Here is a 24,487-nt window from a genome sequence, read left to right as displayed (position 1 = left end):
AACATGAAGAACTAAGTCAGTGAAAGCTCAGGTGGGAGGAAGAAACCCACCCTGATGGTCTCCAGTTCCTCCAGGTTTCCCACCAGGTCATGTGATGTCCTCCTGGTATCAGTCACTCACGCTCAGCATGAGACCATCCCAGTCCTTCCTCAGGGTGGCCATTACCACTACCATCAACTTACTAGTGTTATTTTTGGAAACTTATTATTTTTATTATTAATGAAGGTAAAAAATGACATTACATTTTAAATATAAAATGTTACTTTTTCTGATATTTAATTGTTTTGAAATATTAAAACTTATTTTAAAATAACTGACTCACCTTTTGATTCATTAAGTTTGTGGTGAATGAAATGTAAGCCTTTGTCCACCTGAATCATGATGGATAGAGTGAGGCTCTCCTATCCCATCCCTAGGCACTTGATTTTTCATTCAGATGATTTCCCCCCAGGATAACATTAGGATCTTTCTGGCAACTGAAATGGCCAAAGAAATTTATTAACCTAATATATATTTATGTCATACATTCCAAAATTAGTATTGCCAGAAGTTCCTAGCAGCCAGTGAGGTGCTGCCTGTGGGATTTATCAGTGCCGGGGTCAGACATCATTTTCTCCAGGTGAGAGAAGGATCATGAAAGCCCAGGGTGCCAGTGAGCACTCCTGCTGTTCTTCATGGGAACCAGGGACCTGAGGCTCCCTCCTTGTAGAACATTGCCAGATAGAATCGCTGCATTTTCAGGAGATGCCTCAGAAATTCACTCAGGAACTTCACTGAAGTTCTCATCAAAGCAGTGGAGCAGTTGCGATTTCAGACTCAGAAGGACTGTTTTCCCTCCAAACTTGTGTCTATCCAAGGACTATTTCTAATGTTCTCTTGCTTTTAGTATGATCCTGATTTCTATGTTTATTGCATACTACACTGTGTGGACTACACTGTGCTGGCCAAAGTGTTCTGACAAGCCCGAGGGGTGAAATACCAACACAGAGTTTTCTTGGAGTTCCTCTGAGTGAAGTTAAGTAGTGGGTGGTTCCAGGGCTCATGGAGCACTTCTGGGGAGAGCCTGGGAGCATAGAGGACCAGGTTCCTCTGTTCCTGGTGGGCTGGCAGATGTCAGCAAGGGGTGTGGCCTCTCCGAGATTCTCAGCACTGCCTGCCTGCCCGTTGGTGCATGTGGGATTTTTTGTTAGGTGTTTGGGGCAGAAGCTATAATTATTAAATATATGAGAATACTAAGTGGCACTTGAATTGAGATTATACTTTTGATAAATGAATGAGTCAGCAACTGATCCTTTCACCAAGAGATAACCCGAGCACACATTTAGAATTTTTAAGATAGTACCCACTTCATTTTAAATTTAAAGGCCACCTTACACACAGAGTGAGATTGTCTGTACCCTCCTCCCCCTTTAGGACGTCAGCTTTGGCAGCTTTTTCTGTGATTTTTTTTCTGACAAGTATAAAAGAATTTTCCAGCTATGTTATACTTTACCTGTTGCTTGACATACAAATACTGGACTTCACTAATCTCTCAGGTCCACTGTATAGCATCCTGGCTTAGAGCCGTGGCAGTGGAAGCTAGAGGTCATGTTTAAAGAGCATAGAGGGGTGATTGAGGGGGAGGGGGAGGAAAGAAAGAGGAAAGGGAGTGATGTAAAATGAATTCCTGCCTTTGCCTCTGGACCAGGCAGGAGGTAGCGCCTGCAGCCTGTTCTCTGAGTAGGGATTGCCTGAGTGGGAGGAGACTCGCCAAGGAAGTGGTGCTTGCAGGTGAAGAAGTGATCAATTGGAGGTAGAGGTGTTCCTGAGGAAAGACGTCTGTCTGGGCTGCGTTGGTGGTTGTGGTCTTCTGTGGAGATAGGCTGCTGGGAAGAGCAGAGTAAGGACCAAGGACAGAGCTCTTCTGCAAGGTTGCAGGGCCCAGCACAGGAGCCCTGCAGTGCCTGCACTGACCAGTAGGAGGCCACAAAATTCAGTCACGCCCGCCACACTGCTAGTGCTCAGTAGCCACCTGTGGTTAGTGGCTTCCATGCTGGTTAGCACATCCATAACACATTTCATCATCACAGAAATTTCCATTGGACAGTGCTGAGGTAGACCAAGAAAGGGTACCACAGAGATCAGGGTGAAGCCAGCAGTGACTTTATGGCCTTAGTATTCAGGGTATTCAGGTCTGCAGAGAAGTCAGGACACAGAAGCTTAAAATGTGACTGGTGGGTTTGAGAGTTAGTAGTTATGGGGACCTTTGAAAGGGTTAGGTAAGTGGTAGGAAAAGAAATTGCTGTGGATAGAGAAGTAAGTGGTGGAGGAAGGGGCATGACAAACTCAGGTGACTCTTGTAAGGGAGGCTGCATAGCACAGTGGCTAAGAACTATGTTTTATATAGTTCTAAATTTTTTCACACACCAAACCACTTAAGTTCTGAGCCTGGTTCTTTCTCAGGCAGCTGTGTACTTTGGGCAGATTATTTCTTTCTATGCCACAGTTTTCAGAGTTATAAGAGAGAAATAAATAATAATGATCCATTGCATAGAATTGACATGTTCTGTAAGCGAGTAGGTGCTCAGTCAATGCTCAGTTATAGCACTTATTAGTATTAGCATTAGGAAGTGGAGGAGAAAATCCTATATAATAAAAGGCTAATATGGAAATAGACTGAATGGTGGAACAACCGAACAACCAGTTGCTGTGATGTGCGCTGACCACCAGGGGATGCGCTCGGGACATGGCGGGTGTCAGCCGTGGTGGGATGGTGGAGCAGGTGAGTGGGGGTGCCAGACCAAGGCGCGGTACCAGTCGCTGTCATCGGGGCAAGCCTCTGGTGGTTACTGAAAATTCTTTGCTCCCACGTGCCGTGGTCCCGCCTGGCGCTTGCACCTGCTGCCAGTGCCAGAGCTGCCACTTGCACCTGCTGCCAGCGCTTGGTGCTGACGCCAGTCGCTTGGCACCGTCAGTGGGTGTGTGTTGGTTGCCGGCCCCAATCGCCCCTCAGGGCTTTTCCACCTCCCCTTGCTCCTGAGGGGCGATTGGGGCAGCAGCTGCTGCTCGCATCCTCTGCTGGCGCCGGCCCCAATGGCTCAGCACTGTCATCAGGTGCAAGCAAGGCCAGCACTGTCAGTGCATGGGAGTGGTGGTGGTGGGAGCGGATCTGCTGCCAGACAGGGGATGGGGGGCCGCAGTGGGAGCGGCCGGGTGGGGGCACGGAGGATGAGCCGAGACCCCCCCCCCAACCCCGTGCCCATTACAGCCTTGCGGCCCACAGTTCCTTTCAAGGTGCACGAATTCTTGCACTGGGCCCCTAGTATTAAATAAAGGGAAGGTGAGAGTGGGAGAGGAGTGGTAAAGAAAGGACTGATGATTCAGGAATCGGGTCCCAAGGAGAAAGGGGTGTTGCATTTCAGAGCACTGGTAGGTGAAAGGCAGAGGAATGGGAGAGCGAAGGGGCTAAAGATAGAGAAAATGGATACAGATAAGTCAGTTTCCAGGTAGAAGAATGTACTCCAAGCACGGTTAGGAACAGACGCAATTAGAGGTGACTGTGTGGTGTTGGGAAAAAGAAATCAGGAAATAGAATGCAGTGGGGACATCTGAGAGTAGAGAGTTCATCCGACCAATAAACAGTACAAGCAGGATTGGTAGCAAAGGGTCATAGTGCAAGCTAGGAACCCTGACACCAGGGAAAATCAGAGGATTAGAAGTTTTACTGCAGCTTTTCAGGAACTTGTTTGTGTTTCTAAAAAAGGCAGGAAACAGCCACCATTTAACTGGCTCATATCCTAAAGGTAAACATGAGGAAGGAGCATTTGACTAGGTGAGGGGGCAGGAGAAAGATCCAGCAGAGTAAATGTTTGGTAAAAATTTTTTTACCAACAAAAATGTTCATATGATGTTAGAAATTTTAGAATAAGGACTTTCTCTGCTTTCTTGGTCCTCAGTATTCCCTTTATGGGGCATGTCTAAGTGATCCGAAAAAGACTTGGTCACAGTATTGATTTTTCTTTTTTTTTTTTTAATATATTTTTTATTGATTTTTTAGAGAGGAAGGGAGAGGGAGAGAGAGAGATAGAAACATCAATGATGAGAGAGAATCACTGTTGGCTGCCTCCTGCACACCCCCTACTGGGGATCGAGCCCGCAACCCAGGCATGTGCCCTTGGCCGGAATCGAACCTGGGACCCCTCAGTCCGCAGGCTGACGCTCTATCCATTGAGCCAAACCAGCCAGGGCCACAGTATTGATTTTTCTACAGTTGAGAATACTCTCTAATAAAATGGTAATATGCAAATTAACCATCACTCCGCTACATAAGCCACGCCCACCAGCCAATTAGGGCGAGTATGCAAATTAACCCCATCCAAGATGGCTACAGCCACAGAAAGCAAGGTTTCCCAGGTAACAGAGCAAGCCAAGCTTTCCATAGCCGTTGCAGGCCTATCAAGCTACAAAGTTTCAATTATAGAAGATAAACAAATTCAAACAAATGGCGGCAGAATGGAGCTTGAGAGAGCAGGCCAGGGTTGCCGGCGGCAACAGGGGAAGCAAAGCTTTCCACACACCCTGGCCAGGCTCACCCGCTTAAGGCAACAAAGTTTCAATTGTAGAAGGTGAATTAACTGCCACAGAAATGGCTGCCGCCCCGGAGGGAGCAGCAGGCTTGGCTCCGCTCCAGGCTACAAAGTTTCAATTGTAGAAGGAAAATAAATTCCAGATACCAGGGCCTCCGCTTGGGTTGCCGGGGGCATGGCCGGCCTGCAAACCACCACAGGCCCCTCGCTCAGGCCGCCCCACGCTCCAAGGGAACCCCACCCTGATCAGGGACACCCTTCAGGGCAAACCAGCTGGCCCCCACCCCTGTACCAGGCCTCTATCCTATCTAATAAAAGAGTAATATACAGATTGATCATCACTGCAACACACAATATAGCTGCTCCCATGTGGCCAAAGATCCTGCCCCCATGTGGACACAAGATGGCCATTATAAGATGGCCAGCAGGAGAGGGCAGTTGGGAGGCCCCCGGCCTGCAAGGGAGGGCAGTTGGAGGTGATCAACCCTGCAGGAGAGGGCAGTTAGGGGTGACCAGGCTGGCAGAGGAGGGAAGTTGGGGGCAAACAGGCTGGCAGGGGAGCAGTTAAGCATCAACCAGGCTGGCAGCGGAGTGGTTAGGGGGTGATCAGGCTGGCAGGCAGAAGCGGTTAGGGGCATTCAGGAAGGCAGGCAGGCAAGCAGTTGGGAGCCAGCAGTCCTAGATTGTGAGAGGGATGTCCGACTGCCCGTTTAGGCCCGATCCCACCAGTATCGGGCCTAAACGGGCAGTCGGACATCCCTCCAGGAGTCCCAGATTGGAGAGGGTACAGGCTGGGCTGAGGGACAACGTGCACGAATTTCGTGCACTGGGCTTCTGGTCTATATATATAAAAGGCTAATATGCAAAGTGTCCCCACGGGACTTCGACCAAGAGACCAAGAGTTCTATTGCTTGCTATGATGTGCACTGACCACCAGGGGGTGGCGCGGAATGAAGGAAGGCCCCGGCCAGCGGCTAGCAGCTGGGGAAGGGAGGCCTCAGCCAGCAGCCAGAAGGCCCCAATCGGCCCTGATCGCCGGCCAGGTCTAGGGACCCTACCTGTTCATGAATTTTGTGCACCGGGCCTCTAGTAAAGTTAATAAAAATCTGTTTTAATAGTACCTCACATCCAGCTAGACTTAAATAATTCAGCAAGCATTAACCACTCATAGGAAAATGAAATCAGGAAATAGAAAGAATGCAATGGGGACATCTGCGAGTAGATGTCCCATTACTGAGGAGTGAGGAGTGTGCAGTAGAACAGCAGTGGAAAGTGTTAGCAGATAGTAATAGTCATCCATCTTGCAGACAATTTATAGCATCACTTTGATTACACTTCCTGTTGTAGGAACATGGAACTTTTAAAGTGATTCTCCTTCTGGATCTCCATTATTCCAGACTTCTATTTTATGATGACTCGCTTACTGCATATGTGCACGCATGCACATACACACACACAAAAATATGAACAGAGGCCAAGTTTTCCTTAAACATCTTTTTAGCTGTTATTATGTTAGTTAAGCTCCATGGTTGCTTGACTTTTTGTGAACTTCATGTGGAATTTGTGCTTGCTTGTCAAGGTGATGAAATGACAGGCACAGGAATATTGTCATTATTTCCTTTACAGCATCTGAAATTTAGGCTATTGGTAAATTTCACTTTGACTGACTTAAATTTACTGACAATAGAAATCTGTAAAAAAAATACTGTATGTGTTTTTCTTTATTACATAGGTTTAATTGAAGTAGGAGTCTATGATTTCTTATTACTGATGAAAATGTAGTAAAGTATTATCCGAAATATACCTTCTGAATGATGAAAATTACCTTTTACAAACTGCATGTTCGAGACTCTCTTGGGCCCTCATTCAGGAAGTGTGATTTTTATTTTCACACATGGTTCCCCCAGGGGTGATCGCATGTGACTTGGCCAATAGCAGGGGTAAGTGGCCAGAGACTGGCAGGGCTGGCTGCTGCGGGCAGGAAAGTTTATGCTGGCAGACTCATCCTGGGCCACTTGTATTTTTTTAAAATGCACATAACATAAAATTTACCATTTAAAGTGAACATTTCAGTGGCATTGGTACATTCATGATGTTGTGAAATGTTTTATATAGTTCTAAATTTTTCATCACCCCAAAAGGAAACCTTGTACCCATTAGGCAATTGCTGTCCATGTTGCCTTCCCAGCCCCTGGCAACCACCATCTGTGTTGTTCCCATGGATTTACCTGTGCTGGATATTTCAGATCAGTGGGGCCATACATATGTGACATTTTGTGCCTGGCTTCCTTCACTATAATACCTCTTTTTGGTTTGTCCATGTTGTAGCATGTGTCAGTACTATATTACTTTTTATGGCTGAATACTATTCCATAGTATGTATATACCACAATTTATTTACCCAGTCATCTGTCGATGGACATTTGGGTTGTTTCCACTTTTTGATTATTGTGAATATGAATAGAGCTGCTATGAACATTCATGGCCAAGGATTTGAGTACCTGCTTTCAGCTCTTTGGAGTGTATTCCTAGCAATGGGATTGATGGGTCTTGTAATAACTTTGAAGAGCCACCAAACTCCTTTTCGCAGCAGCAGAACCATTTTTTGTTTACAAACCAATGCACAAGGGTTCCAGTTTCTCCATGCCCTTTCAGCACTTATTTCCCTTGTTTTCTGGTGTAGACATCCTAATGGATTGAATAATGTCTACCTTTAAAGTAGCAACCCTGTCCTCATTTTCCCTCTGGAAGTAGGATCAGAACGGACCCTCCCTCTTCTCCAGCAGTGCCCTGGTGCTGCCCCCAGTCGTGGTCAGAAAGTCTTGTAGTGAGATGAGCAGTGGGTGGTAAGAGTGTGTCCATCTGAACCATTAGGCTTCCACTTCCCTCGCCTGAGTGGCTCCGGCCTCCCTCTGCAACCCCTGCCACCTTTGTACCCTGTCTCCCTCCTCCTGGCCCTGTGGGCACTCTCAACGCACTGCCCACCTTCCTCCAAGCACATGAATTTGGCCTTGCTGTGCTTGAGGTTGGTGATGGTGCCTTCCTTGTTCTTGTCTGTTCCACCTCCTCTGTCTTTTCTAGATGACTTTTTTTTATAGACTTAATAAATCCACGTTATAGTGATTTATTTCTTGTCTGTCATTCACACACAACTGAGTAGTTTGTGGTATGGGAACATGACTTGTTTATCTTTGTAACCCTAGGACCTGACATGACAGGTCATTAGTTTGGATTCTGGTACAGATGCTTGACCCTCCCACCCCCCATCTCTAGTTAATTCCATCTTAGGTTCAAGTTAGAGGTCACCTCCAGGAAGTTTCCACTGGCATTGCCTTCTCTCCCCTGAAAAGTCCCCTTTCTTTGTTGTGCTCATGCCCTACATGGGTCTGTTGTCGCACTTTCCATGTTGTGTGTTTCTTTATGAAACCAAAACCAGCCATTGCAGTACCCCACCGGACTCCCTGTCCCTTTTCCTCTTTATTGTCCATACATTTCTTCCCATCTAATGTTCAGTGTTTTCCGTTTGTTGGCTATTTCCCCACACTAGGATGTAAACTCTGTGAAGATGTGGTTTCTGCCTCTTCTCTGTCATGTCTCTTGCATGTAGAACAGAGCCTGCCACATAGATGCTCAGTGAGTATTTCCTTAATGTGTGAACGGCCAGGTCCAGGTCAGAGGACACCTGAGAGCAGGGCCTGCGGGGCCCTCTTCACAGCTGTGGCACCACACGCCAGAGCTGTGCACACATGTGAGTGTAGCGCTTATTCCCACAGCAGGACCTTTTCCTACATTATATATGCTGATTCTCTTTTTGTTGTTTATCCTACCTAATAAAACAGTAATATGCAAATTGACTGCACCTTCGCTATGCCCAAGCCATGCCCACCAGCCAATCAGGACGAGTATGCAAATTACCCAACAAATATGGCGGTTAATTTGCATACGCTGAGGGAGGGAGGAGTGAAGACTGAAGACAACTTAGAAGGAAGAGGGAGGAAAAGGGGAAAGCAAGATGGTTGCCAGAGGGAAAGCCCGGGCGGGGCGGGGCGGGCGGCTGCAATGGCGGTGGCAGCGGCAGCGCACGCGGCCACAGCGGCCGCTTGCAGGATTCTTCCTGCAAATGGGCTACTAATACCCAAATAATTATATAAAAATAGAAAATGCACATAAGCAAAAAGAATTGTCTAACTGCAAATAATACATTATTTAGTCATAAGTTTTGTGTCTAGGGAATAATGGGTTTATCAAAAGCTATTTCCTATAAAGGTAAAAGCATCCATTCTCAATGAGAAATTTCTGTTGAATTGTAAAGATGGCCAATCCTATTAAGAAGTTAATGAGCCTGGCTGGTATAGTTCAGTGGTTGAGCGTTGAACCTTGAAGCAGGAGGTCACTGTTCGATTCCCAATCAGGGCATCAGGGCACATGCCCAGGTTTCAGGCTCATTCCCCAGTAGGGGGCGTGCAGGAGGCAGTCAAACAATGATTCTCTCTCATCATTGATGTTTCTCTCTCCCTTCCTCTCTGAAATTAATAAAATATATATGTATTTTTACAAGTTAATGATTTAGGAAAGAGCTGAATAATCCTACAGTCATATGTCGAAGTCGTCATTGTTGGGATAGATTGAAAATTACAAAGGTAGTATAGAGTCTCAGGTGTGCTGGATTCTTACAGAGGTCGGAGGTCATACGCTGCAAGTTCCCAGTTTAATTAGCAGGTGATATTCAATGTCATTGAAAGCAAGGTAGCCTCCGAAGCACCTTGCCCTTCTATATATTCAGGGTATAGGTCACCATTCAGAATAAATCATTTTTTATCCTCTATTGAAACAGAATATTTACAGATATTTTCCATTAAACCCAGTTCTCTGCAACCAGCTTCTTTGCTCTGATTTAACTCTGTTTGGTGGTGTGGGTGATCCTGATACTCAGTGTGAGACCCACTGGAACAAACAAGTTCATTTCCCTGCCTTTTTTTAAAATTTTTATTAAGGTATTATATGTGTACATACCTTACCATTGTCCCCCCCACCCCACACCCATACATGCCCTCACCCCCCCAGAGTTTTGCGTCCATTGGTTATGCTTATATGCAAGCATACAAGTCCTTCGGTTGATCTCTTATCTCCCCCACCTCTCCCTAACCTTCCCCCTGTAATTTGACAGTCTGTTTGATGCTTTACTGTCTCTGTATCTATCTTTTTGTTCATCAGTTTATAATATTCTTTATTATCCATAAATGAGTGAGATCATGTGGTATTTTTCTTTCATTGACTGGCTTATTTCACTTAGCATAATGTTCTCCAATTCCATCCAGGTTGCTGCAAATGATGAGAATTCCTTCTTTTTTATGGCAGCATAGTATTCCATTGTGTAGATGTACCACAGTTTTCTGATCCAGTCATCTGCTGACGGGCACCTAGGCTGTTTCCAAATCTTAGCTATTGTAAATTGTGCTGCTATGAACATAGGGGTGCATATATCCTTTCTTATTGGTGTTCCCAGTTTCTTCGGATATATTCCCAGGAATGGGATTACTGGGTCAAATGGGAGTTCCATTTTCAGTTTTTTGAGGAAACTCCATACTGTTCTCCACAGTGGCTGCACCAGTCTGCATTCCCACCAGCAGTGCACGAGGATTCCTTTTTCTCCACATCCTCAACAACACTTGTCCTTTGTTGATTTGTTGATGATAGCCATTCTGACAGGTGTGAGGTGGTACCGCATTGTTCTTTTGATTTGCATCTCTCGGATAATTAGTGACTTTGAGCATGTTTTCATGTGTCTATTGGCCTTCCTTCTGTCTTCTTTTGAAAAGATTCTATTTAGGTCCGTTGCCCATTTTTTTATTGGATCATTTATCTTCCTTTGATTAAGTTGCATAAGCTGCCTATAGATGTTGGAGATTAAACCTTTATCAGTGATAGCATTTGCAAATATGTTCTCCCTTAGAGTGGGCTTTCTTGTTGTTTTGTTGATGGTTTCTTTTGCTGTAAAAAAAGCTTTCTTTTTTGATGTAGTCCCATTTGTTAATTTTCTCTTTAGCTTCTATTGCCCTAGGGGCAGTGTCAGTGAAGAAGTTCTTTTGGCATATGTCTGAGATTTTGTTGCCTGTGGATTCCTCTGGTATTTTTATGGTTTCCCATCTTATGTTTAAATCCTGTATCCATTTTGAGTTTATTTTTGTGTGTGCTGTAAGTTGGTGATCTAGTTTCATTTTTTTACATGAATCTGTCCAATTTTCCCAACACCATTTACTGAAAAGACTGTCTTGACTCCATTGTATGTTCATGCCTCCTTTGTCAAATATTAATTGAGCATAGTGGTTTGGGTCGATATCTGGATTCTCTATTCTGTTCCATTGATCTATATGTCTGTTCTTGTGCCAGTACCAGGCTGTTTTGAGAGCAGTGGCTTTGTAATACAGCTTGAGGTCTGGTATTGAGATCCCTCCTACTTTATTCTTCTTTCTCAGGATTGCTGTGGCTATTCGGGGTCTTTTTTTTTATTCCAGATGAATTTTTGGAGAGTTCTTTCTATGTCTGTGAAATATGCTGTTGGTATTTTGATGGGAGTGCATTGAATCTGTAGATTGCTTTGGGTAGTATGGACATTTTAATGATGTTGATTCTACCAATCCATGAACATGGTATGTTCTTCCATCTGTTTACGGCTTCCGCTATCTCTTTTTTCAGTGTCCTGTAGTTTTCTGCGTATAGGTCTTTTACCTCCTTAGTTAAGTTTATTCCTAGGTATCTTAGTTTTTTTTGGTGTGATGGTAAATGGGATTGCTTTTTTAGTCTCTCTCTCTGTAAGTTCACTATTGGTGTATAGAAATGCCATAGATTTCTTGGCGTTAATTTTGTATCCTGCTACATTGCCAAATTCATTTATTAAGTCTATTAGTTTTTTTATGGAGTCTTTTGGGTTTTTTATATACAATATCATGTCATCTGCAAATAAGGACAGCTTTACTTCTTCTTTTCCAATTTGGATGCCTGTTATTTCTTCTTCTTGTCTAATTGCAATAGCTAATACTTCCAGTACTATGTCAAACAGGAGTGGTGAGAGTGGGCATCCCTGTTTTGTCCCTGTTCTTAGGGGAAATGGTTTTAGTTTTTGCCCATTGAGTATGATGTTTGCTGTGGGTTTATCATACATAGCTTTTATTATGTTGAGGTATGATCCTTCTATTCCCACCTTGTTGAGAGTTTTTATCAAGAAAGGGTGTTGGATTTTGTCAAATGTTTTTTCTGCATCTATTGATATGACTATGTGATTTTTATCTCTCAATTTGTTTATGTGATGTATCACGTTTATTGATTTGCGGGTATTGTACCATCCTTGCATTCCTGGGATAAATCCTACTTGGTCATGGTGTATGATCTTTCTGATGTACTGCTGGAGCCGATTTGCTAGAATTTTGTTGAGGATTTGGCATCTATGTTCATGAGGGATATTGGTCTGTAATTCTCTTTCATTGTGTTGTCTTTATCTGGTTTTGGTATTAAGGTGATGCTGGCTTCATAGAAGGAGCCTGGAAGTGTTCCTTCCTCTTGAATTTTTTGGAATAGTCTGAGGAGGATAGATTTTAGTTCTTCCTTGAATGTTTGGTAAAACTCTCTCCTGTGAAGCTGTCTGGCCCTGGGCTTTTGTTTGCCGGAAGCTTTTTGATGACTGCTTCAATTTCTTCCATAGTTACTGGCCTGTTGAACTGTTTAGATTCTTCCTGATTGAGTTTTGGAAGGTTATATTTTTCTAGGAATATGTCCATTTCCTCCAGGTTGTCCAGTTTGTTGGAATAGAGTTGTTCGTAGTATTTTGTAACAATCCTTTGTATTTCGGCGGGGTCTGTTGTTATTTCACCTCTTTCATTTCTGATTTTGTTTATTTGGGTCCTCTCTCTTTGCTTCTTGGTGAGCTTGGCTAGAGGTTCATCAATCTTGTTTATCCTTTCAAAGAACCAGCTCTTGGTTTTGTTGATCTTTTGTATTGTTTCTTTGGTCCCTATGTCGTTTATCTCCGCTCTGATCTTTATTATTTCCTTCCTTCTGCTTACACTGGGCTTTTCTTGTTGCTCTCTCTCTAACTCTTTGAGTTGTTGGGTTAGGTAATTTATTACCATTGTTTCTTGTTTTTTGCAGTAGGTTTGTAGAGCTATGAACTTCCCTCTCAGGACTGCTTTCACTGTGTCCCATAGATTTTGAATTGTGTTTTCATTGTCATTTGTTGCCATGATGTTTTTTTATTTCTTCCTTGATGTCTTTGGTAACCCAGTCATTGTTTAATAGCATGCTGTTTAGTCTCCATGTGTTTGATTTCTTTGGATTGTTTTTATTGTAGTTAATTTCCAGTTTTATGCCGCTGTGATCTGAGAAGATACTTGATATGATTTCTATCTTCTTGAATTTGGAGAGACTTTGCCTATGTCCTAATATATGGTCCATCTTTGAAAATGACCCATGTGCACTTGAGAAGAATGTATATTCTGTGGCTTTGGGGTGAAATGTTCTGAAGATGTCAATTAATTCCATCTGGTCTAGTGAGTCATTTAGGATTGATGTTTCTTTGCTGATTTTTTGTTTAGAGGATTTGTCCAATGGTGATAGTGGGGTATTAAAGTCTCCTACTATGATTGTATTGCTGTCAATCTCTCCTTTGATATCTTCCAGGCGTTTTTTTATGTATTTGGGTGCTCCTGTATTGGGTGCATATATGTTTACCAGAGTTATTTCTTCTTGTTGGATTTCTCCCTTTAGTATTATGAAGTGGCCTTCGTTATCTCTTGTTATGTCCTTCACTTTGAGATCTAATTTGTCATATATAAGTATTGCTACCCCAGCTTTTTTTTCATTTCCATTCGCCTGGAAAACCCTTTTCCATCCCTTCACTCTCAGTCTGTATGCGTCTTTTTTTCTGAGGTAGGTTTCCTGTAGACAGCAGATATATGGGTTTTGTTTTCTTATCCAATCCGTTACCCTGTGTCTTTTGATTGGGGCATTCAACCCATTTACATTTAAAGTTATTATTGATAGGTACTTATTTGTCGCCATTTTTATTCTATACCCCTGTGTTCCGTCTTTGCTTCCTATTTCTTATTTTTTACAGCAGACCCTTTAGCATTTCTTGCATTGCTGGTTTGGTGGTAATAAACTCCCTTAGTCCTTTTTTGTCTGCGAAGCTCCTGATTTCACCTTCAATTTTGATTGATAGCCTTGCTGGGTACAGTATTCTTGGATTCAGACCCTTCCTTTGCATGACTTTGTATATTTCATTCCATTCCCTTCTGGCCTGATGAGTTTAATGTGTCTTGGCGTCGGTCTTTTGGGGTTCATTTTGCTTGGGACTCTGAGCTTCTTGGATTTGTGTGGGTTTTTTCTTCCCTATATCAGGGAAGTTTTCTGTTATTATTTCTTCAAACAGGTTTTCTATTCCTTGCTCAGTTTCCTTTCCTTCTGGTACCCCTATTATTCGAATGTTGTTTTGTTTCGTGTTGTCCCGAAGTTCCCTTAGGCCAGTGATGGCGAACCTGTGACACGCGTGTCAGCACTGACACGCGTAGCCATTTCCGATGACACGCGGCCGCTGAGGTGGCCGCATGCCGAGGATGAAATATTTGCTACTCCTGAGGATGAAACATTTGTGAAATAATGTTTTTTCCTCAAAGTGACACACTACCTGAGTTATGCTCAGTGTTTTGGCGAAGTTTGACACACCAAGCTCAAAAGGTTGCCCATCACTGCCTTAGGCTCTCCTCATGCTTTCTAATTTTTTTTCCTAGAAGCTGTTCTATTTGGGTATTTTTTCCATCTTGTCTTCTAGCTCACTTATGCGGTCCTCTGCTTCTTCTAGTCTACTCTTGATGCTTTCTATTGAGTTCTTTACAGCAGCGATGTCATTTTTCATTTCTTCTTGATTCTTCTTCATTTCCTCTTGGTTCTTACTCATATTGTCAAATTTGTCTTCCATTCTTTTCAGCCACCTTATGAGCATTTCTCTGAATTCTTTCTCTGATAGGTTGCTTGCCTCTAATTCGTTTACTTCCTTTTCTGGTGATGCCTGCTTTTCTTTCCTATGGAGGCTGTTTGTTTGTCTCCCCATGGTCTCTCTTCTCCGGATGTCTGGTTATATAGTTCTCTCTCTCCTTTCCCACAGTAGCTAGGGACATCACCTGAAACTGTGCGACAGGATTTACATGTCAGTTATGTCATGCTGTTTGAATGACTCACTGTAGATCTGATACTGATTCGGACAATGTTTCTTCAACCACTTGCAGACATCCTGCTGAGTCCACAGAGCCACTGGTTTTGACAGCTTCACCGTAGATGACTTAGCCATCTCAGCTTCTGCCTGCAGTCGCTTGGGGGATCCTTTTTGGTCAAGCACCTTCTGGAAATGTTTGTTTTTAATGGGTTGAGACTCAACACCTTCACCTTCAATTTGCCGTTTAATGCCTTCAGCATGAGCAGGATGATCAATACCCTGTGGATTCAAACCGCAGTGGAGAGCTTTATCCAAAGCCGAGGTCCCCTCAGGGCACATGGAGCTACAAGCTTCTGCTTCTCATCTTCCACAGCCATTCTCTCAGAGCTTCCCTAACGCGTGCATAATTTTCTTGGCCGAGGTACTCCTCCTTCCCCGTGCAATCCCCCTCCTCCATTTCCCTGCTTTTATCAAAAGAGTCTGAGGCCATTTAGAAAAATGATTGTTTTCCTTTTTCTTTAGATAGTAGAGGCCCAGTGCACGATATTCGTGCATATGTAGGTTCCCTAGGCCTGGCTGGCGATCAGGGCCTATCTGTGGGGCAACCAGTGGGGTGATCAGGGGGCCCCTGCTGGCACCCGCCTTGGCTGACCTGGCGCCGCCCGCTTGCCAGCCCCACCCCCCACCGCCGCCACCGGTCAGGACCTGTGGGCTGGGGGCAGCTCCTGTGGTGAGTATCTGCCCCCTGATGGTCAGTGCATGTCATAGCGACTGGTCGTTCTGCCGTCAGGCCTATTTGCATATTAGGCTTTTATTATATAGGATAGCTAGATTCTAAAGAGATAACTAACATATAATATTACTTTAAGTTTTCATTTCTGGCCTTTAGTCTTCCTTAAATTTTCTATTTTCTTTCCTGGTATGATATGAATTGATCTCATTTCATCCTCTCCCCCCCCCCCCCCCAAAAAAAAAAAAAATATGAATGCCTTGTTTTCCATTTATGGGAAACTCCATTGCTTTACACGAGTCTGACCTGCAGGGCCTCTTCACCATGTTTTCCATGTCCTGATGTGTGTGGCTGTGTCTGACTCTATCTGATCCATTTATTTACCCTGTACTAGTCCCACATGGCCCTAACTGTCACTGCTCCGTGACCAGTCTTCCTGTCTTGATACACACCTGAGAAATAGAAGAAAAAAACGAGAAAGAAAATAACTTGTTGAGGTGAAATTGCTTTGAGATGAAATAACTTGTTTGACATGAAATTGCTTTGAATCCATTGATAAATTTGGGAAGAACTTATATCTTTACCCTGTTGAGTCTTATAATAAACTAGAGGCCCAGTGCACGAATTCGTGCACCAGTGGGGTCCCTAGGCCTGGCCTGCAGGATTGGGTCGAAAGTGGCTCTCCGACATCCCCTGAGGGGTCCTGGATTGCGAGAGGGCACAGGCCAGGCCGAGGGACCCTACCGGTGCACGATTGGGGCTGGGGAGGGATGCGGGAGTTTGGCCAGCTGGGGAGGAACCGTGGGAGGGCTCCAGGGCATGTCTGGCCCATCTCGCTCAGTCCCGATCGGCCGTACCCCAGCAGCAAGCTAACCTAACAGTCAGAGCGTCTGCCTCCTGGTGTTCAGTGCATGTCATGTCGACTGTCTGCCCTCTGGTGGTCAGTGCACGTCATAGCGAGCAGTTGAGCGGCCTTAGTATATCATTAGAATATTACGCTTTGATTGGTTGAACGGATAACCGGACAACCAGAAACTTAGCATATTAGACTTTTATTTTATAGGACTAGAGACCTGGTGCACCGGTGGGGTCCCTCGGCCTGGCCTGCGGGGATCAGTGGACCTCTGTGCTGCCACAGCCTGGCCTGACCTGCCAGCTTGTCGGACTCCAGCCTGCTGTCCACGTCGATCCTGCACAGCATGAAGTAGTGCATGAAGTGGCAGGAGGCTGGGGAGGAGCCTGAGCCTGAGCCTGGGCAGGGCACCGCGCCACTCCCGCTGCTCCTGTCCCCACTGCTTGGGCGCACGGGGAGTGTCTGCAGGAGAGGCTCGCGCTGCTGCAGTTGTGCTCACCAGCAGCGAGCCCAGCGTCTGGTGCCCGTCTGTCAGCTAAGCGGTGCTCCTGTTGTGGGAGTGCACTGACCACCAGGGGGAAGCTCCTGCCTTGAGCGTCTGCCCCCTGATGGTCAGTGCTACCAGCTGACCGTCCAGTTGTCTGGTTGCTTAGGCTTTTATATATATAGATGAGCATTTATTTATGTCTTCTTTATTATTTTTAAGTAAAATTTTACAATTTTTTGCTCACAGGACTTGCTATAGTCTGATAGATTTTTAGATAAATTTTGTGTGCTGTAACCTGTTAAACTCTCTTATTCTAATAATAGATCATTAGATTCCTTAGTATAATTATATACAAACAAAATCAAATCATCTGAGAAGAAAGCTTTGTTTCTTTTTTCTAACTTCTGTGTTTTCATGCCTTGCTTTGTTGGCTAAGCCTTCCAGGAGCGGGTGGCCTTCTCTTGTCCTCAGTCTTAAAGGTAGTGCTTGTTGCTCCTTATCCAATTAAGGGAGTTTCTTTCTATTCCCGTGCCTAGAAGTTTTATCAAAAGTGGGTATTGAATTTTTTATCTTAGGGATTTCCTTTAAGATAATGGTAAATCTTATTAATTGATTTTTTAAACTCCAAACCAATCTTACATTCCTGGAATAAGTCCATCTTAGTTAAAATATTTTATCTTTCTAGATTATTTTTGCTATTGTTATTTAGGCTATTTCCATATATATATTTATGAGTAAATCTGGCTTGGGTGTTTTTTTATTTTTCATATTGTCTTTGTCATATTTTGGTATCAAGGTTTTCCTGGTCTTATAAAATGAATTAGGAAGTGGGCAAAAATAAGTTTACAGTTGTGTATACACAAAACACAGTTTATTCTTATATTATTAACTATAGTCCCGGTACACGAAATTCATGCATGGGTAGGGTCCCTCGACCTGGCCGGTGATCAGGGCCAATTGGGGCATTCCGGCTGCCAGCCGGAACCTTCCTTCCCCCAGCTGCCAGATGCTGGCTGGGGCCTTCCTTCGTTCTGTGCTGCCCCCTGGTGGTCAGCGCACATCACAGCGAGTGGTCGAACTACTGGTCAGTCCAACTCCCGAGGGGACAATTTGCATATTAGCCTTTTATTATATAAGACTAGAGGCCCGGTGCACGAAATTTGTGCACGGGGTGGGGTGGGGGATGTCCCTCAGCCCAGCCTGCAATGTCTCCAATCTGGGATCCTTCTCACAATCCAGGACTGCTGGCTCCCAACTGCTCTCCTGTCTGCCTGCCTGATTGCCCCTAACTGCTTCTGCCTGCCAGCCTGGTCACCCCCTAACCACTCCCCTACCAGCCTGATCGACGCCTAACTGCCCTCCCCTGCTGGCCTGGTCTCCCCCAACTGCCCTCCCCTGCAGGCCTGGTCCCCCCCAACTGTCCTCCCCAGGAGGCCTGGTCACCCCCAAATGCCCTCCTCTGCCAGCCTGGTCAGCCCTAACTGCCCTCCCCTGCAGGCCTGGTCTCCCCCAACTGCCCTCCCCTGCAGGCCTGGTCCCCCCCAACTATCCTCCCCTGGAGGCCGGGTCAGACCAGGCTGGCAGGGGAGGGTAGTTAGGGGCAACCAGGCTGGCAGGGGAGGGCAGTTGGGGGCCATCAGGCCGGCAGAGGAGGGCAATTGGGAGCGAGATCAGGCCAGCAGGGGCGGGCAGTTGGGTGTGACCAGGCCTGCAGGGAAGGGCAGTTGGGGGCAATCGGGCCGGCAGGGGAGGGCAGTTGGGGGCACCCAGGCCGGCAGGGGAGCAGTTAGGGGAAATCAGGCAGGCAGGCGAGTGGTTAGGAGCCAGCAGTCCTGGATTGTGAGAGGGATGTCCAACTGGACATCCCCTGAGGGGTCCCATATTGGAGAGGATACAGGCCGGGCTGAGGGACACTCTTCCACCCCCCGTGCATGAATTTCGTACACTGGGCCTCTAGTATCTATATAAAAGCCTAAGCGACCATTAGGATGGAATGACCAGAATGACTGGTTGACTAGTCACTATGATGCCCACTGACCACCAGGGGGCAGAAGCTCAATGCAGGAGCTACCCCCTGGTGGTCAGTGCGCTCCCACAGGGGGAGCGCCGCTCAGCCAGAAGCTGGGCTCACAGCTGGCGAGTACAGCTGCAGCAGCGGGAGCCTCTCCCAACTCTGCGGCAGAACTACCGAGCAGCGGCAACAGGCACAATGGGCCGGGATGAGTGCAAGTGGCGCCCAGCCCCCGTTCTGGCTCCTCCCTGGCCACCTGCCACTTGGCGCACTGCTACATCCCCTGAGGGGTCCCAGATTGCAAGAGGGCACAGGCCAGGCTGAAGGACACCCCCCCCATCAGTGCTCAAATTTTGTGCACCGGGCCTCTAGTTTCTTTTATAATTATCTCAAGGAAAAGTGATATATTTCCTAGGAATTAGGACACATAATGGCAGAAATTCCACCTTTTAGAAATACTGCTTCACTCTCCTAACTGCTGTGCTGTGTGTACACAGAGAGGTGAGGGCGAGGAGCTGGGTGCTCCAGTGGTGGGAAGTGGAAGGGCAGTACTCGATCATGTGTCTGGATGGTTCTCTCAGGTTCCTGCAGTCTGTTTTATTTTATTCAGTGTAAAGTATTCTGATGTGTTCTAACTAATAGGTGGATATGGTAATTGAAAACCACGTCTTAAATACCTTAGATGTACTTCTGGTTATTAGGATGGTATGTCTTTCCACAAGTTAGTCCGATTCTAACATTTGTAAAATTACAGTCATCGCAGAGCCCTTGCTAATTACTTATAGGACTCAAGCTAAACTTTGGGATTGAAGAAAGTAGTAAAACTATTTTGATTATCATATAAATGGCTGTTTTAGCTATCAGGTTGTTATTTATTAACTAGTGGCCCGGTGCACAGATTTGTGCACATTGAAAGGGCAATACTTAGAAGAAATATTTTAATATTGCTATTTGCCCTTTTTCCCTCAGCGTCTGGGAGCTGGGTGGCAGCCCCGCCCTCCCGCCGCTACTGCTGGTCGCCATCTGCAGGGCGATCAGCAGGGCGATTGGGCCCCCACCTGGCTCCCTCAGTGCCTGGGAGCCAGGCGGTGGCCCCGCTCCCTGCCGCCGCCACTGGTCATCATCTGTGGGGTGATTGGCGGGGCAGTTGGGCCCCTGCTTGCACCTGCATTGGCCTGGCGATGCCCGCTCACCTGCTCCATCATCCCACCGTGGTCCTGCTCTCGTCGGGGCCCATCGGGGCCAGCAGCGCCTCCACTGCGTCGCCAATGCCCGCCAATGCCCCCTCGTGGTCAGCGCACGTCATAGCAAGCAGTTGAACTCCCAGTCAAGGGGACAATTTGCATATTAGGCTTTTATTATATAGGATGTGTTTAAGTTAAGAGCAAGTTTGTCTTGCTCTTGTCAAAGTCACCAGTGAATTTCTTCTGTCGAAGCCAAATGCTGAGAAGGATGAGACCAGGGGAGAACCCCGGTACCTCCTTGCAGCTCCATCTCCACCATCTTAACAGCAGTGAGATGACAGTAATCTCTTCCTAAGCACCTCTCGCTCATGCTTGTCGGGCCTGTTTCCCAGTCACCACATCCACTTCTGATTTCTCCAACACTGTCTTAGATTGTAATTATTACTTGTAGTTTTGTTCCTGTTTCCTAAGCTCTCTCTGTGCTTGGGTACTTGTCCTGCAGTCCTGCTTTTAGAAATCATTGCAATGCACTTTCTTTCTTTTGCATCTCTCCTCCACCTTGGAGGTACTTTGGAAAGTGCTTATACAAATAGACTAGAGGCCTGGTGCAGGAAAATTCATGCACTGGATCGGGGGGGGGTCCCTCAGCCCGACCTGCCCCCTCTCACAGTCCGGGAGCCCTCAGGGCCTGGAGGCGACCAGACAATCAGGGGAAGGCGAAGCCTCCATCACACCTCTGCTGCTGCCATTGCCGGCAGCGCAAGCCTCAGCCAGCACTGGTTACCTGAGCCTTGGGCAGCCCTGGAAGGCTAGGCAGCCGTCATCCGAGGCTTGCCTGCACCTCGGGCCTGCCCTGGGCGGCTGGGCAGCCGCCATCCAAGGCCTTCCTGCACCATGGGCCAGCCCTGGGTGGCTGGGCAGCTGCTATCTGAGGCTTGCCTGTGCCTTGGGCCGGACCTGGGGGGCTGGGGGGCTGAGAGGACTGGGGGACTCTGGAGGCAGGTGCGCAGAGCAGCCGCGCCTGCTGCTCTGGCTGGGCTGAGGGGACTGGGAGCTGCCATCTTTGAGGGCGTGGCATCCAATTAGCACATTTCCTCCTTATTGGCTGTGGGCACCGCCATCTTTGTGAGGGCATGACAGTCAATTAGCATATTCCCTCTTATTAGATAGGATGCCTGGTAAATGTTGGTAACTGAAGTCTAGTGCTTAATTTCAGTTGAACTTGTGTTTGTCATAATTATGTTCTTTTGCTTGCTTTCTAGGCACACAAACGAATGGTCTGGACTTTCAGAAGCAGCCTGTGCCTATTGGAGGAGCAATCTCAACAGCCCAGGCCCAGGCTTTCTTCGGACATCTCCACCAGGTAGAATGTTCTGCTTGACTGTGAGCGAGGGAAGGATGGAGGCCTGGATGCTGGGGCCTGGGCAGGTCTTTCAGGATGTGGGACTTCTTCAGGTGATCGAGCCTGGTGCTAATCACATCTAATCATGCCATACTGAATGGCTAGTCCACATCTTATAGTTTAGTTGACTATAGCTATTGACCCCACAGCTGAGAATGTGTCAGTATTATGTTAGTCCTCCATCGATGATGTTTGCCTGAGTCATTTATTATTATCATGGTCCCAGTGGTGGTCCTTATTTTAATGTAACTGTGGTTTGAATTTCTGAACATATGACATGTGAGTGTGAATTAGTATGACAGCCTTCTGTGCGCTTTGTAGGACAGAATCCTTTCAGCTGGAGCTTGTAGCTAGGACTATCATGTCTTAAGGACTTGACTCTGTGGTGTGCACATATGTAATAAGATTTTTACTCTGCCGTGTATATGGAGATTTTGAAATTAGAGTGAGCAGATAATTCTGATAGATTATAATAATAATGCACGTAAGTAGCTTGTTCTTTTGTGTTCTTTCACACAATGTGGAAGATGAATTAAGTTTTTAGATCTAAGTGTTTATGAATACAAGCAGAATGTGATGTAAGGAATGTCTGACTGACTGTGTGGCATCCCAGTGATGCTGAGTGTGGGCAACACCCTCCAGAAAGCAGTGGGAGCAGCATTTTCTCCTGGGAGGTGGAGGGACCGTGAACTTGTCTGCACAGTTTTAACCCTAGCAGGTAAACCTCTTTCAGCCTCAGTTCTAGCTCAATGACACACTTGGTAGAGGCACTTGAAGTCCTTGTTGAGGACAGCTCTAATGATGGTGTCAGCAGGTAGACCCTGATGCCCATGGTTACTTACCTGCAGGTCCAGCTCGCAGGAACAAGTTTACAGGCCGCTGCTCAGTCTTTAAATGTACAGGTAAGCTGGCATGTGGGCTTGCGGGGCAATTTTTCCATTTTCCCCTAGTTTTCCAATTTCATGGAATGAGCAGGCAATAATTTTATAATATGAAATACTTAGGGATAGTACCCTTTTTGTATTATTGATTCTCATGAAGATCCAAATAGAGGTAATCATTGCCACTAATGAAGATGGATTTTACAGTATGCTGCTACTGTGAGTGACCTAAAGCAATCAAGAAAAGTCCGTTCTCAAAGTTTTCTGTGTAAGTCCAGGAAAAACGTTTCCAAGTTATACACCTGTAGCGCATCCCTAAACACCAAGCCAAATAACATCTTAAATGTCCTTCTGTTTCCAACTGTCTTTCTGTTGCTCATCGTCATATCTTAGAGAAACACTCTAGTACAGAGGAACCGGTCTTAGGTTTGATTCTCATTCTGTGCCTGCTAGCTGCGTGACCTTTAGCAAGTCATTTAACCTCCGGGCTCATGTCTTCTGATCTGCCTTTAAGTGGGTAACTTGAGAGAATTGCCAGGGTTGTTCTCTGCTCGGAAATGTTATGATTCTGAGGGTTGTAAGGGAACCTGTTTATAGATATTGATGTGCTTCAGTCAGTCACAAGTTTAAAACAAAACTTAAATCTGGCTACATTGCTTCTGTGAATCATGGCAAAGGCATGCCAAGTTCAAGTATTAGGCATGACTCCTTAATATTTCAATCAGCCTGCTGCTTCCTTTCATTAGCATGTTTAGGTAACTAAGAGCCAAGAGGGGACACAGTTTCTGGAAGATTGGTTTCAGTGCTGCTAATGACTCAAGACCTCGGGTTGAGCATTCCATGCAACCCAGTGGAATATGGGCCTACCAACACATGGAAACAAGGAGGGAAAAGAGAGGGAGATAGTGCAGCCTCCCTTTGTGAGGGAGAGGAGGTGGAAAATCGCCTGGGTTGCCATGGTAAACTTTCATCCCTTGGAGAGAGATGTTGGCAAACAGGCTGTGTCTCCAGTGCCTCTTGTTTACAGTCCTGCACTGTAATTACCTCACTGACTGGCAGAATTAATCAGAGCCTCTATGTTAATTAGCCTTGCTGCAGTCCCCAAAACAGGTGGTGGGAAATATGCAAATCTATGCAGCATTTCAATGCTCTGTATAACCAGTGTTAATTTAACATAAAATGTTCTCTCAGTGCCCCTCCAGGACTGAGTTCTTTCCCTCCTGAGGGCAGCGTTTCCCTCTAAGCTGCAGTGTTACTTGATGGGCAATGCTAGATTAAAGTTCTCTAGATACTAGAGGAAGTTCCATGGGCCAGGCAACCACTCCCTGCTGTGGGAGTAAGGCCAGACTGCCCACCAAAGGCACTTCAGAACGTGGGACTGGAGGCTCTCCCGGAGAGGGGTGGGAAGTGCGCTCTCCCCTCACCCCTCCCCATAGGGGAGGATTAGGGTGAATTCCGCCTGCTTGTGGAGGACCAAAGTTATTTTTTCTTCTTAAAAATTATAATTGCAGCTTTGCTGGCAATGGAACAAAAAAAAAATCTATAAACTTAATATGCAAAATCAGGAAAATACAAAGATTTATAAGAAAGGAAAAGAGTGAAACCAGAAAACTCATGACTGAATAAGTTCATGTTTTAAATAATTCTTAAAATATGGAGTTATAAGTGCATTTCTTTTAATGAACAATTTGAAATCTCTTTACCCCCTCCCACCTTCAGTCTAAATCTAATGAAGAATCGGGGGATTCCCAGCAGCCAAACCAGCCTTCCCAGCAGCCTTCAGTGCAGGCAGCCATCCCGCAGACCCAGCTCATGCTGGCTGGAGGGCAGATAACCGGGGTAAGTTTCCTGGGAGCATCGTAATAGACGTTCTGTGTCAGACTGCCATTGGCCAGCTGTTGATTAGGACTCTGCTGTAGCAGGCAGTAACGGGCCTGGGCCTGGCACCATTATGTCTTTAGGGAACTCTCTACACTGGAGGCAGCTCTGAGGAGGGAATTACTTACGTTTCAGGCTATCTTTCCTACAATTGCAGATGCTTGGGACAAACTGACGGCGTTTCTAAGCCCACGTTTCCACTATTGCTTCGTCATGCAGTGGAATCATTGTCCAGTGGGTGAGACTCTTGCATTGATGAATAGTAGTGACCATTTGCGTTATGACATCATTG

General features: G+C 45.9%; 2 protein-coding genes across 4 annotated transcripts in view; one reads left to right on the top strand and one right to left on the bottom strand.

Moving 5' to 3' along the window:
• POU2F1 (POU class 2 homeobox 1) overlaps window positions 1-24,487 on the top strand; it is a 132,899-nt gene that overhangs the window by 72,756 nt on the left and 35,656 nt on the right. For all 3 annotated transcript variants that reach the window (XM_079761177.1, XM_079761179.1, XM_079761178.1), the window contains exons 3-5: window positions 21,297-21,397; window positions 22,285-22,338; window positions 24,037-24,156. In XM_079761177.1, coding sequence (XP_079617303.1) covers window positions 21,297-21,397; window positions 22,285-22,338; window positions 24,037-24,156 — 275 coding nt within the window. The remainder of the gene's footprint in view (window positions 1-21,296; window positions 21,398-22,284; window positions 22,339-24,036; window positions 24,157-24,487) is intronic.
• Window positions 13,902-15,447, bottom strand: LOC307093247 (sterile alpha motif domain-containing protein 12-like). Its single transcript, XM_079761183.1, has one exon. It carries the CDS (start codon window positions 15,106-15,108, stop codon window positions 14,758-14,760), a length of 351 nt encoding a protein of 116 aa, XP_079617309.1. The 5' UTR covers window positions 15,109-15,447; the 3' UTR covers window positions 13,902-14,757.

This window comes from Cnephaeus nilssonii (genome assembly GCF_951640355.1).
Source record: "Cnephaeus nilssonii genome assembly, chromosome: 21".
NCBI classification, from domain to species: Eukaryota; Metazoa; Chordata; class Mammalia; order Chiroptera; family Vespertilionidae; genus Cnephaeus; species Cnephaeus nilssonii.
The sequence above is the reverse complement of the archived record's forward strand: the minus strand, read 5'-3'. Positions and strand labels throughout refer to the sequence as shown.

Bases quoted from the DNA above. Each gene is read 5' to 3' on its own strand.
- LOC307093247 (XM_079761183.1), bottom strand. From the start codon at position 15,108: ATGTGCCCTGAGGGGACCTCGGCTTTGGATAAAGCTCTCCACTGCGGT.